Source organism: Eurypyga helias, unplaced genomic scaffold (assembly GCF_000690775.1).
Source record: "Eurypyga helias isolate BGI_N326 unplaced genomic scaffold, ASM69077v1 scaffold36702, whole genome shotgun sequence".
Taxonomy (NCBI): Eukaryota; Metazoa; Chordata; class Aves; order Eurypygiformes; family Eurypygidae; genus Eurypyga; species Eurypyga helias.
The window spans coordinates 52,140-66,029 of record NW_010234688.1 but is presented as its reverse complement, the minus strand read 5'-3'; the positions used below and the strand labels follow the sequence as shown (position 1 = coordinate 66,029).

The window sequence follows — 13,890 nt, the reverse complement described above, 5'->3', positions numbered from 1 at the left end:
GGACATGAGACAAGAGGTCTCCTTCAACTCCAAGTATCTTCTGGGCATGGCTTTTCTGGTTGTGTGTTGGTATTTGCTAAAGGCTTGCAGATCATCTTAACTAACTGACACCAAGTTATACTTGCTAATCAAATGAGGAAAGTTATCCATTTGTACCAGAGCCAGATCACTAATGAGGCTGTATTGCAGTCATGGCACGGACACTATTTTTAGAGTCTTTATAGAAAAAGAAGAGATTACCTGCCTGGACTGAGTTACCTCGGCAACCATCTCCCGTGACTAAGAAAGCCTAAAGAGCATATTGATAATCTATCATGATGTCGAGAGAGTGCAGGTTATCAGAGAGCAACAGCAGGAAAGATTTCAAAGGTCTCACTGGGAAAATAATATCTGCTTTCATCTCCCAAAAAAAAAAAAAAAAAAGCCTGTCACTTGAATTTAAAAAAAAAAAAAAACACCATAGGAGGAGGGGTGGCAGAGGTACACAATGTGCACACTCACAGATTTATTGTTCCTGTGGCAGCTTTATTTCAGGATAAAAGCTTTTTTTTTTTTGGGTGCTGCTGTTTTGTTTTATGAGTGATGACAGTATCTAATACACAGCAAAGGAAAGGAAGAAAAACCTAGATGAAAATAAATAAATAAATTAGAGCTCTGTCACATAACCAATGGGACAGAAATGAAAGGGAGAGGGGGGCAGAGGAGAAAATTATAAAATCAAATAAAATCAAATGCTTCTTCATGAATGCTAAGGTCTTTCAGCAGCCTGAGACTGGCAGTACCTTATGTTTTTGCTGTGTGGTAAGAATGGGAATTTTGCAGCCTTCTTTTTAATTCTGCTATGCTTCAGCATTTTTTGTGGGAAGTCTTGCACACACCGTGCCAGTTCCTTCAGTTTCCTGAGTGATGTTGCTCTGAAATTGCAGTGTAAGAATGGTGATTTCCAGGGGAGTCATCATGGTTCAAGCCTCCCAAACATCCAGGTAATACATAGCAGAGTGTATATGAAGAGACAGTACATAGTGTGCACAAACAAATAGTGCATGAGACTTGTCAGTCCTGACATGTTCTGTCCCCTGCAAAACATGAAGGAGTGAGTCAAGGCAAGTTTTCAAGTGGCCTTAGCCCCTCTCTAGGTAATGAGATGCCTTTTCCTTCTGCTTCTTGCAGGCACTAATACTGTAGGAACACGAAAGTTAGCTTATTGACACTTGGTTCTTTACAACCAGGCAGTAGGCTGCAGCACTGTTGTCTGAACTGTGGACTAGACTGCCTACAGTGTTCTGCCTATTGGTCTTGGTGTGTGGCCTTTAGCTCCCAATTACGCTGAAATTCTCTCTAGATACAGCTTTGAAAGTATGATTTTCAAAGGAGAACAAACATGTATTGCATGATCTCAGGAAAAAAAACCTTAAGTAGAGTGTCAGCATTCCTAAATGTTACCTCACTGGACTCTCTGGATAGGTGGTTATTTAATCCTGCTCCCTACTTAAAATCTCAAATTTTCTGTTTCCATCTATTCTCTCTCTTTACTTGCCTGGTAGAGGCTGAGTAAATTGTGACACAAATCACAAGAGAAAACATTTGAATGCTTTCATTTCAGAAGAATATTTATCTGTAGCACAAAATGACGACAGAAAGACATTGGCATCATTGCTGTTACTGACAATCTGTATTCAGAAAAGCTTAATTTTATACTTTTCTAAATGGGGTCAGGACTAAACTGCATTGGCACAGCTGTGTGAAATTAGCCTATGCAAGTTATGCCTGGCTCTTGCCAACAGGATTCATCTTTGGCTTTCCAGAGAGCTGAGATCGACTAGGAGAAGAAGAATTTCAAATGTGTTGAGTTTTTGCTGTATGTCTTTTATGATGAACTGTGCATGGCTTTAGTACTTTTTTGCAAGAACCTGGCAGTTCATATGGTTGTGCAGAGCCCTGGTCTATCTATTCAAGCGCTTTCCCTTCAGCAGAGTCAGTACCAGCTTTCTCAGAAGATAAAAAAGAAACCTGCAGTAAGCAGAGGATCATTTAAATAATCTGCTACCAAAGTTTGTATCCCTGTCTCAATTAGAGTTACATCCCAAAACACAATTGCTTGCATAGTTTCTAAAAAAGGTCTTGGCTTATGTGATAGGCTCTAGGACAGAGGGAACAAGTTCTACACCATGTAAGTACTATTCTGCTTTTCTTTCCCTTGGCAGATGGAACTCCCAAAATAATTTCTGCCTTCAGTGAGAAAGTGGTGAGTCCAGGAGAGCCAGTCTCCCTTATGTGCAATGTGAAGGGGACTCCTCTGCCTACGATCATTTGGACGCTGGATGAAGATCCCATTGTTAAAGACGGCAGTCACCGTATCAGCCAGATTATCACTTCTGAAGGCAACGTGGTCAGTTACCTGAATATCTCTAACACCCAGGTCCGAGATGGAGGAGTTTATCGCTGTACTGCCAACAACTCTGCTGGAGTCATCCTGTACCAGGCTCGAATAAACGTAAGAGGTGCTTGTCAAATCAGCTCCTCAAAAAAACACACATAACTCATGGTAGTGGAGAAGATTGTTGCATGTGATGAAATGAGTCTTGGAATGCCAAAACCAACTTACTGTTTTTCCTCTCCTTTTCTTCCCCTCTCTCTCTTCCCCCTCCCCCTCTCCAGTCCCATCTAGAAAGTGTATGGTATGGTTAAATGTTGGAAGAACCCTTTGACTTGTTTTCTAGTCTATCTTTCTTATACTCATCTCTATTATTTCATAGGTTTTTTTATTTTAGTCCTGCTGTGCATGTTTTGGGTGTTTTTTTTTTCCTTTCCTCCTTTACTTGTCCAACATTCATTGTAATTATTCATGTCTACAGTACTATAGCTTATATTTCTAGCTCTACGTGGCATAATACCCATCCTCATGGTATTATATGTTATATATGTCAAGGAAAAAAAAGCCCTAATTTTGTCAGTGTTCTCCTGTGTAACAGTTTTGTATCAGTTTTAGAATTTCACATTAATTAATTCATCCTTAGCCTTTTAATTTGTAATGCAGTGAAGATTTTATCAGGCAAGTGTTGGATAATGAAAACATATTCCCCCACATAATTAGTATGTATGCTGCAGGGTGAGGAAAAACTAGAGCATATAAAGATTAAGAAAACTGCCTAAGTAGCTTTTAAAAGCAAAAACTGTCAAATGCTAAGAAGTCTTGTGCAAGCCACATCTGTAATTGTTGTTAACATTTGTAAATTCAGAAAAATCGTATGCATGTTTCCTCAACCAAATTTGCTTTTCAATTATTTTCAAGAGTTTCCTTTTACCTTCCCAGGGCCAGCAAGCATTCGACCAATGAAGAACATCACAGCGATAGCTGGACGGGACACCTACATCCACTGTCGCGTGATTGGCTACCCGTATTACTCCATCAAGTGGTACAAGAACTCTAACCTGCTACCATTTAACCATCGCCAAGTGGCATTCGAGAACAACGGGACACTGAAGCTTTCAGATGTGCAGAAGGAAGTAGATGAGGGCGAATACACGTGCAATGTCCTTGTTCAACCCCAGTTGTCCACCAGTCAGAGTGTGCACGTGACAGTAAAAGGTGAGGTCAGCTTGGGAAACTAGAGCTAAGATAATGGCTGTGTCTTTTATAGAAACAGAATTGCACATGTGGGATTTTGCTGGCACTTAGATAATGAGCGCTTAAGAAGGTTAATCCAGCTTTGTGTTTATTTTTAATGATGACATAGGTGCTAATCATTCACTGTGTCTTGTTCTTTCTTGACTTTTAACCTCCTTCATTCAAGTAGCAAAGAGTTGCTTTCTAAGTGGAAGCCTTGCAGAAGCAAGCTTTCTATGAGCATGTTTTGCTACAACTAAGGCAGTAGATTAATGTTTTGTCACCTGAGTTTCACTGATGACTGTTTCTCTTCTGGATGACAAAGTTCATATTTTCATTAGCTATTTCAGTGACTTTCCAGCTTTTAAGATGGGAATTTCAGTGTATGTATTTCTGCCAATAAGCAAAGACAGGAACTAAAAGCATTAATCTTGCTTTCCTCTTAAGTGTGCTGTTCTGAGTGGTTTTTATGCTTAGAAAGGTAGCACTGGAAATAAATGTGACTTGAAATTCTAATGGGATGCTTAAAATCTATTCAATTAGTCCCAAACAAGCATGTTCAGATGGATCTGAAAGACTTCAGCAGTAGATGAGAATAGGAATCTCTTAGCATTGTGTTCTGACTATTCTGTTATTGCAATGTTCAGACCTATTCACAAAGACACAAAGGACAGAAAACCTGATTGCAGTAGCACCTCGTTTTGAGCAATGGGGCCACTAAAGAGTGCGCTTCATGTGAACCTGTAGGAAGAATTGAGGTGTAATTTCACAGTTCATGAGGTTCTTAGAAACCTTTCCTGACCTTTCTTTAGGGGGAAGAAGAGAGAAAGGAAGGAAGGTTGAATTCTCTATCTGTTCTCAGATAAGCTACAGAGCAGAACACTAAGGCAAAATGACTTTGTTATAGACACCTGATCTTTTAACTCCTTTCTGTTCTGTTTGTTTAGTCCTTTCTTGTTTTCAGTCTGGAGTGATGTAATTGCTAACTATTTCAAGAGGTTAGGGCATTAGCTTTAAGCCACTAGCAATTTGGGCTATAAAAGATATGACATCTCATACACCTGAGACCATCAGGGGCACTTGTTACACACTGAGGTATAAAAAAAAAAAATCTAATTTCACCATTTCTTTTCATGTATGTGGTATGTTGCTTGATATTAGAATAATATCTCGGATCTATTGATGCAGTTTAGGAACTAAATGCCAAATTAGTAACTATGTTGCTGCTGCACTAAGAGTTCACCATGGTAAATCTGATGGGCAATACTGCCTCTTAAATAATACTGTTTTTCAAGTGACTATCAGAATGAATGTAGCCACACAAAAAAATATCCAACAGTCTATTCTTACAGCTTGGATATTTAGATCATGCTAGCTGGTACCTCAGGTGCAGTACTGTTTTTTCTTCCATTAGGTTCATTTCAAACTTGACAATTCCTCCCAGAAAGCAGATTGCTAGCTCTATCAGTTTTGATTGAACTGTGGATTTTATCAGTGGTTTGACTTTCTTGAAGGCATTCTGCTGCATTTCTGGGCATACAGCTGCCAGGGCTGGCTGGCTGGGCAGAAATCTCAAGCAATGACAGCACATACTCTGAGTAACTTGCATAAACATTTGGAACATTTGAAGAATACCTGGGCTTAGCTATGATACGGTCTCATCCTGCATATGCTGTGTAAAGCAGGTAGGTTGGAGCAGTGCACATTGCAGGGTCAGAAGTGATCCATGGTACATGTGTCAGTGTGGCTCCTACCTATTGATCTGGAGTTGCGAAAGTTGGGCTGCAAAGTGCCCTAGTGACTTCAGCATGCCCTGGCCTTGACAAGACATTGTTATTTAACAATAGGTTAACATCCTGTCCTCACATGCTAAGCCTGAAATGTCAAAGGTGAGCTTTGTATGTCAGACCTGAACAATTCTCAAGGGTCTGCTGTTGTCGCTGGAGGTCAGCATTGCTGCAGTGGTTTTTTAGATGGCTATGTGTTCTTTTCTTCTGTTCCTATACAGTGACTTTATCAAACATATTGACAGAGAATCAAAAGTGTCCCATTGCTTCAAAATATTAATATCTTTGCTCTCTGTTTTCTAGGTTCCAGGGTTAATGTGATGAGTTTTCAGGCACTTATGTTTCATTCTGAGAAATATAATATGTGGCCAAACTTGCATAATAGAAGTTGGGATTACTCTGAAATATTACGTTATAAGGTGGGGGGGTAATATCAGTGCCTAAATCTCCTTATTTACAGTTCAGCTTCTCTTACCATCAGTATACTTACTACTTCTCCATAGAAACAGAGGGAGAATTATTGCCCAACTTCAGCACTGTGGGTCCTTCAGTTTGTTCTCATTTCTGCTACAAGCTTCCTAGGTGACCTCAAGTTAGTAATCTGAAGGGTGATTCAGAATAGGTGATACCTAATGGGCTGTTGCATGGTATTTTGTTTCCTCCATGTTCTGTTCTAAAGACATAATTACCAATTTCCTCATGAGCTTTTAGGGGAGGATAATTTCTGTGTTATCAAGGTGTTTTGGAAACAATGTGTTCATTTTCAAAACCCACCTGGATGATCAGGAGCACTTTGCCAAATGGCAACTGAGGCATAGACTGAACTTAAAGGTATCCACTAATTTTTATATGTTCAATTTGATTTATACATTGAAAGCTCTTCTCCCACTGAAATGAAGTTGCTTTGAGAGTTCTTTTTTCCTTCTTCATATCAGTCACGTCACCCAGTTTAGCAACCCCTGGGAAAGACAGATTTAAGTCACTTAATTAGCATTATCTGAGAGATCTGTGGCAAAGGTGAATACAGAATTTGGCTCTACAAGGCAGCATTTATCTGCATTACACATACAACTGGCCTTTCTTGACTGCAGTTCTCTGCCACATTTACTGCCCACTTTCCAAACTCTCCAGTACATGAAGTGTCCTCATTCTGTCTTGAATGAGGACTTGCTAAAAGTTGCATCCAAATAAAGATATGCAACAGCATGAGGATGTAATTAAATACAAGAGGGCTGCCCATTCTGTAGAGTATTTTGAGATTTACAAACATCAAGATGAAAACATAATCTTCAGATCATTCTTTGGAAATAACTGTAAGGTCTCAGATAGTAGAACATGAAGTTTCTTGACAATAATTTCAAAATGAAATTCTGGCTACCAGAGAACCCAAGAGTGGGGCTTATAGAGCCTTGCTGTGCAGCCTTCCACCTGGCAGGCTGTCAGGAAGCCAAAAACTTGGGAGCTGGGCACTTATGTGCTGTTTGACCTTAGGCCAGCTACTTTTTCGCACTGTTGATCAGAAGAGATGATTAGATACCACATGAAATCGGTTGTCCCATTTTTTAAGAATAACTGGTGCCCTTGTCTGCAGAGCCATCTATCCTAGAGGTCTGCTGACTCAAAATAACTGTCCAACAGAGATGTGGCAAGGCACCCCCTAACTATCCCTTGCCTGTCCCTTGTCTCTGACCCAAAATCTGGATCTGGGAAGCTAGCAGTCCCATAAGCTGGCTTCTGGGAGCTGAGTGGATAAGCTGGCAGGCAAGTATGCAGGTTTCTGCTTGGCAGACATAGCCCTATTGGAACTGTGCCTGAGTCCTAACAGAGCTTTTTGGAAATCAAGCCATCTTGGCATTATTTTTTTATGTTTGGACAAATGAATTGGCCGGTTCTGAAAAAAATCCAGGAAAAATACCCACCCTGTAATGCATACATAACAGGGGGGATACTACTACTGTACTTACATACTTAATTTCTGATATTTTATACCTGTAGATGGCTTGACTTTGCAAGTCATAATAATACCCTTCCAACATGTTTTGCTTTGGCCTGTGGTAAACACAGCTTTCCTTTTCGCCTTTTTGTAAAGCAAACGGAACCCTCTTTCCTCCCTCTCCTGCAAAGTGGAAACAGTAGTTACTGACATCCTCAGAAGTAATCATCAAGATACCATTGCTAAGAATACTGCATAGGTTCTTGTCAAGAACAGAATTTTTAGCTGCACTATTTTCTTACTCGGCACTAGGCCCAGCTGTAGTGGTTTGCCAGTGAGGATCACACACGCCTGTCAGTGACAGAGGACTACTGAAGTCAGACATCCTAAGCAGAGTACTCTGTAGAAGATGTAGGCTTCTGTGTTCATTCCTCCAAGTATGACCTGTCCTTAGCCTTCAGCTCATCCTTGCCCAAATCCTGGCTTTTCTGCCTGGATGCTAAAACCAGTCTGTCTGCCACATCTTTCCCATTTCAATCCTAATTTTCTTGGTGCCTAGTTCACATGACTCAAAATGAGTCTTCTCTTTCTGTCACGGTTTAATCACTAAAACCAGCACACTTCCAGAACTCCCAACCTTCCTTCCAGCCTCCAGTTACAGTCCTCTCTTTCTACCAGTCTTCTCTTTCCCCATCTCTACTGGGTTTCAATTTGTGTCCCCTTCATGTGGGTCTTTGTTCACTGTCAGTGCTGTACTTCACCCCATGCTTCCTTGTCCCATTCTCTCATCCCCAGCCAGTTTCCTACCTCCACTTTACCAACCCCCATCACCTCTGCAAGCCTGCTCCCAAGTTCTGACTTCCTCCCACTGCCCCTAAACCCAATTCTGTAATTGCCTTTTCTTATTCTCAACAACATTTTGAGCTTCTGCTCCATCGATTGCTGCTGCTGTCTGCATGCCCTGCAATGCAGTCTGGTTCCCCACTCTGGTCCCTGGGCCTTCACATCTCTTTTCTTACTCTCTGCACTGAAATAACTTTTTTCATACCTCCTGGGCCAGCATGGGCAGCTGTGTGAGCACTAGAGAGACAAATCTGCTTTGATTTATGACATCTCACCAGACTACACCTGCCCTGCGTGCCTGGAACTGACTCAGACGCTGAAGGTAGTGCTAGGATGTATTCAGTGCTGCTTGAACCCTGGGAGGTCTTAGCTGTTAGTCACTGAAAAATGTCTTCTCAGGATGTGATAATTGTTGGACGGTTGTCTATTTACTTTATTTTGCTCAGACCACAAAATTTGGGCACCCTTGTAATGACTTTTCATAGGGACAGCAAGAATGTCTGATGCTAGTGCTATTACCTGCCAAACTTGAAATCCATGCTGTTAACCATGGCACAGGTGGGACTTTCTCATAGTTTTTTTATGTTAGGATGAATACATAATTCATCCCTACTTTTCCACCTTCACCCCTTATTCTTGGAAATGGCCAGACAGTTGTAGCTGAAACTTCCCATCCGAAATGACTCAGCCTGAGGCAGACACCTGGCCTGGAAAAAATACTATCCAAAAAGAAGTCAAACTGCAAGCAAACAAAAATAGTCTTATAATGAGAACTTCTGGCAAACAAAGAAAGAGGTTATATTACCCAACCCATGTGTAAGTTTCATATTTCCATTTAAAAACAACCCTTCAGGTGGCAAGATGGTAAAATAATAATAGCAGTATCTCTTCTACAGCATTTTAGTAGATCTCAAAGCATTTTAAAAACAGGAGTGAGTCATTATCTCCATTTTTTTATTATGTAATTTATAGTAATAGTTTTCTCAGCTACAGTAAAAGCCATCAGTAGTAAGTGATGATTTTCTTTTCATCAGTCTCATGGGACACACTTCTCATGTAAACAGCCTGCTGCTATTCACACTTCTCCAACAGAAATTAATTGAAAAAGAAGCTCCTGAGAGGGAAGGGTGCAGCATCATTAAAATAAAAAGTATGATGTTCAAAAGTAGTGCTTCCAATCTTTTAGAGCTTATATGTCTCTTTGATTTAGAAGGCTTCTCACTGCCTTACGCCAAAGTGATAGCACTTCACCTGTTGAGAACTGTGGAGAAGAATTGTACCGGCCTATTTCTTTTTAGAAAACAAGCAAACCAAATAGGGTCTCTTTCTAAATAACTTTATGTTGCAACTATATTCATAGATTCCCTTCACCTTTCCTGGGGATTTGCACTTCAGTTCAGGGAGAGCTGTTTCAGAAAGTGAAAAATATGAAGACACAAAAGGGAAAAATATCAGGGGAAATCTTTCAAGGGTTTTGGGGACCACAGTGCATTAGCAGATCAAACAATCTGCTAATCTGTTTATGCTTCAGTCTGTGGCATGGATTATGGCAAGTGTGAATTCAGTTTCATGCATGTATCTAAGATGTAGTCTTTTATCTGTCCTACTGAATAAACCTTGCCACTGAATTGAGTCAGAAAAAACTTCTGCCCTTGACATCCTCCAGATAACTCTTTTGTGTTATCACTTTCTGTCTTCCTTTCACTCTCCCATGCAACATCTTTTTGGATCCCTCCAAGGTTGTTACAACTCCTTCAGGAAGAAATATTCAGATCTCTCAAAGTGACTGGAGTTGTCATATGCTGGAATCGCACAAGGGCTGTGTGGTGAGAATGGATGAGAACATCCAGTCATGCAAAAGATCCTATAAAAATCGACTTGACTATCATTCTCATGTCACATAATGGGCATGGGGGCTTATGAGTAGCAAACAGTGGCAGCAGTCTGATTTCAGGGAATGTTTATTTTTGGATAGTGATATCTCCCATGTGAGCACCCCAGCGTCTAACGTGTAAAAGTACCAGAAGTAAAGGCTAAACCAGCCTGGTATGTAATATATGAAACGTGAAGGATCTGCATAAAGTTTTTTTTTCCATTCAAAAGACAACAACTCAACGTCAGCCTTGCATGAAAATAGCTGACTTGCATTCTTTAAAAGCTCACAAGTGTGATGTGGGTGCTGCAGTTAAGTGTCTTATTTTATAGCAGTCCACTTCTAATACCCTATACTCCTAATGACTTCAGCTCTGACACTGCAGAAAATGGTCACCCAAAAACATATATTAAAGTTGTTCCATTACTATCCTAGTCTTTATGATGAGGAATTAGTATGTACAAATAGAAAAATTTGCACTTAAATCTAAAATAAAACTCACTGGGGTTATGCACAGTTTTATATCTTTAAAACACAATTTAGATTGGCGTATGGATGTGTTTATTCTTGAATTATGTAAACAATATGAAGTGAGCCTGAATACTTGAATAGTGCCTGAGCTAACGAATTGAAGAGTATCTGTATATTCTGCTTGGGTTTATCAAAACCTAGCCCTCTTCTCTTTCTTACAATGCAGCTTTATTTTCTTTGGTTTTGGAAGAAGGAATGTTCTTGCTCTTTTTTACTGTATTCTGTCAATTACATTTGAAACACTTCTATATATTTGTTAAAATTGTTCTTAAAGTTTTAAGCCCTTTACTGCATCAAGGTAGTGTGAGCTCTTGGTGGTCTGTGTGTAAGTACATACAGTAAATATATATATAAAGCGAGACAGTGCATGCACATGATAGTGGAGGTCTGGAGTATCTTGGCCTTACTTCAAATCAATATGTATAACATGTAGCACACAAAAAAATCCAGTATCAGCCCTGTGGAAACAGAATGGTGATATAAAATCAGCTGCTTATGTACAGTCCCAAAATAAAGGTGAAAGGAAAGCTAGCATGAAACCAGTCAAAGTATTCATAGGAATGGTTTTCAGAGCCAGAGATCATTCTGTTAAAGTCCTCTCTCATCTATATCCAGAACTTTTGGCTCTAGTGACTTAGTTGGTTTCCACTTTTCACAGTGTTTCCTGAGGACAAAGATCACTTTAGATCATGCACAGACTAAACAAGGGCAATAGCTCTGGACCAAGTTTCAAAAGCATGGTAAAAATAACAGTTAAGTGCTTTTGGATACGTAGTCTACAAGAGAGGCCTTTCATCAGGTGGTACTTTAACAATGAAGGTAACTCCATGTTGTGTTAGTATACTCTTGCAGCTGCTTTCTTGTCTTCAAATCAAGAAGTTGGGTTTTTGGTTTGGTGTTTTTGGTTTTTTTTTCTTTTAAAAAATAAATAGCAAATGCATTCCCTTGGGCAGGGAACTGAGCTTCCCACCATCATAGGTTTGCAGGGTGCTTCACATGATAAGGGCATGCACTTTTCCTCTCACAATGGAGGCTGAAAAGAGGTGGCTCAATAGATGGATGAGACATGACATAAAAGCACTCTCTGTTTCTACACACCATTTTACATCCTCTCTTACTTTGGGGGAGCTCCCAGAACAGCATCAGGGATCCTGTGAGTTACCAGTGCTGCACTGCAGTAAAGGGCAGTGGGGACTAAGGTGCAGGGTGAGATTTCTCTTGTAAGCTCCCCTGGGAAATAGGCAACACAGCATTTGCTCTGCTACACTCAGCGACCTTTCCCAATAAAAAAACACAGCTTGTTGTGGTAAGACTGAAGATGTTTGAATACAGGTTTAATTTTGGTAACTAATGAACGTACAAGTGGAGTGAAATGTTGTGCAACCGCAGGGGCATTACAGGTGTTAGTTTGGTTATATTTTTTCAGTGTGTACACTTAGAAAGGCCCAAAGAATATAAAGGTATTCCCTCTTTGCAAGACAGGAATCGTTAACACACAGCAAGGGAACAGAGTATGAGGCTCAACTCCATAAATGCCATTAATAGTTCAGTGAATGACATGCCCTACTGATAAGGCTTGATACATACAAGAAAGAAATAGAAAAATCCAGTTCTTCAGCGATTGTGTGCAGTTGCTCAGACCATCACCCACAAGAGATGGGGCTGTTGAGGAGAAACAATCAATAGCGGAGAAAACTTTGAGGTGACTAGACTGTGCCTAGGGTTTGTGCAGAGACAAAATAGTTCTGGCTTTTGCACTCCTGGTGCATGAAATCTAGGGTAACACATCCAACTTAAGAGACTGCATAGTTTGGTGGTTATTACTTTACATCAGCCAGTGGACCTGTGTTGTGAGTATTCATTGCCAACAGTATTTTATATTTTGGTCACAGCTCCTGCAAGAGTGTGGTTGCAACAAAATCCATTAGGGAATCATTTCTAATGATAAAGCAGAGGACGACTTTCATTTTACGAAGGAGAGTCAGGGGAGAAGAGCACCATGTTCACAAGGCTGCTGCAGGAGACAGGCTGTCTGTGGGATACTCTGTTTCAGTGAATCATCTCAGCATATTTTTCTAGCATAACTCCCATGGAACAGAGGGCAAGAAATTAAGGATGTTCCTCTGCTAATGGAGAGTAGTGTGGAAGCTCTTCTTGCCCTGCTTTACAGTAATATCCCAAAGGTACAGGAGACCTTGCCAGGGCACAAAACCATAATTTAAATCTTCCTGCATTAGAACTAATGAGGCTGGTCCATGCTCCTCTTCTTAAATAGACACTTAATTCAAGCACTCATCAATAAAGCGTTCCCAAGGCATTGCACTTCATTGCATGGAGCAGATATTTTCACTCTTTTGTTGTTGCGGGTAGAGGAAGAAACATCCCTTCCACATACAGAAGCACACATACAGCCCTCTCTCTGTAGACTTAATATGTAACATCTTATATATAAAATAGCATAATTTAACACAAACATCAAATAGAAGCTCTGAAGTATGGTCAAACTAAAGCTACATACAGAGTGAGAAAACACTTCAACACACCTTGAATTATTTTAGACACATTTTAAATATATATGTCCTACTGTAACTTTTGTCTGTCAAAGTATCATACATCCCTTGTATTGTTTTAGTGCTGTTTGGCAATGATACAGCTTTAGTTTACAAAAATAATAACCCACGTGCTGGTTAATCAAGCTTAATATTTTCTTCTGTCAGGCTTATATGTCAGCTTTTTCAGTTCAGAAATAGATATACATATATGGCAACTTTTGTATTTCAGGAATTATTTGCCTGACTTCAGGTGTGCTATATTCTGTGTTTTTAATAAGTGGTTTCTATTCCTTCTTCAAACTACAAGAAAGAAAAAGTATCTGCTATCTTAGATCAGCAGGGACTGCCTTTATCAGCCCAGACTGTTAATACTGTAGCTGAAGAACATTCTTCAATACTTCAGAGTTATTACTAGATTATTTTCTGGTTTTAAGTACTGATTTTAAATTATATACTTGTTTTTAAAACAAGCTCCTTGTCAGGACTGCAAGCTGCTGCAGGTTGAATATATGTTATATTTTATGAAGCAGAAATGAATGTTGGTTTCCTCTCTATCTTAAAAACCTGAGTAGAGTGAAAATGTGCTGTCTATAAATATTTTAGATGATTTCTGAAATGCTCTGCAGGCTGTTACTTAAATTTTAGAGTTGGTAAATGAAGCCTTGCAAATCAATATTTTCTGAAAAATACTTCAATGTGACCTTACGATCTTGCTCCCTGTTTTCTTCGTCAGGGAGAGAGAGAATGAAAATGCACATAATAAT

At 39.8% G+C, this 13,890-nt stretch overlaps 1 protein-coding gene across 1 annotated transcript in view; it reads left to right on the top strand.

Annotated features, from left to right (window-relative positions):
• The window catches only part of LOC104505811 (Down syndrome cell adhesion molecule), a gene marked incomplete at both ends in the record, with an annotated part of 63,739 nt that overhangs the window by 744 nt on the left and 49,105 nt on the right, over nucleotides 1-13,890 (top strand). Inside the window, 2 exons of the mRNA XM_010146526.1 lie at nucleotides 2,205-2,501; nucleotides 3,314-3,589. Coding sequence (XP_010144828.1) covers nucleotides 2,205-2,501; nucleotides 3,314-3,589 — 573 coding nt within the window. The remainder of the gene's footprint in view (nucleotides 1-2,204; nucleotides 2,502-3,313; nucleotides 3,590-13,890) is intronic.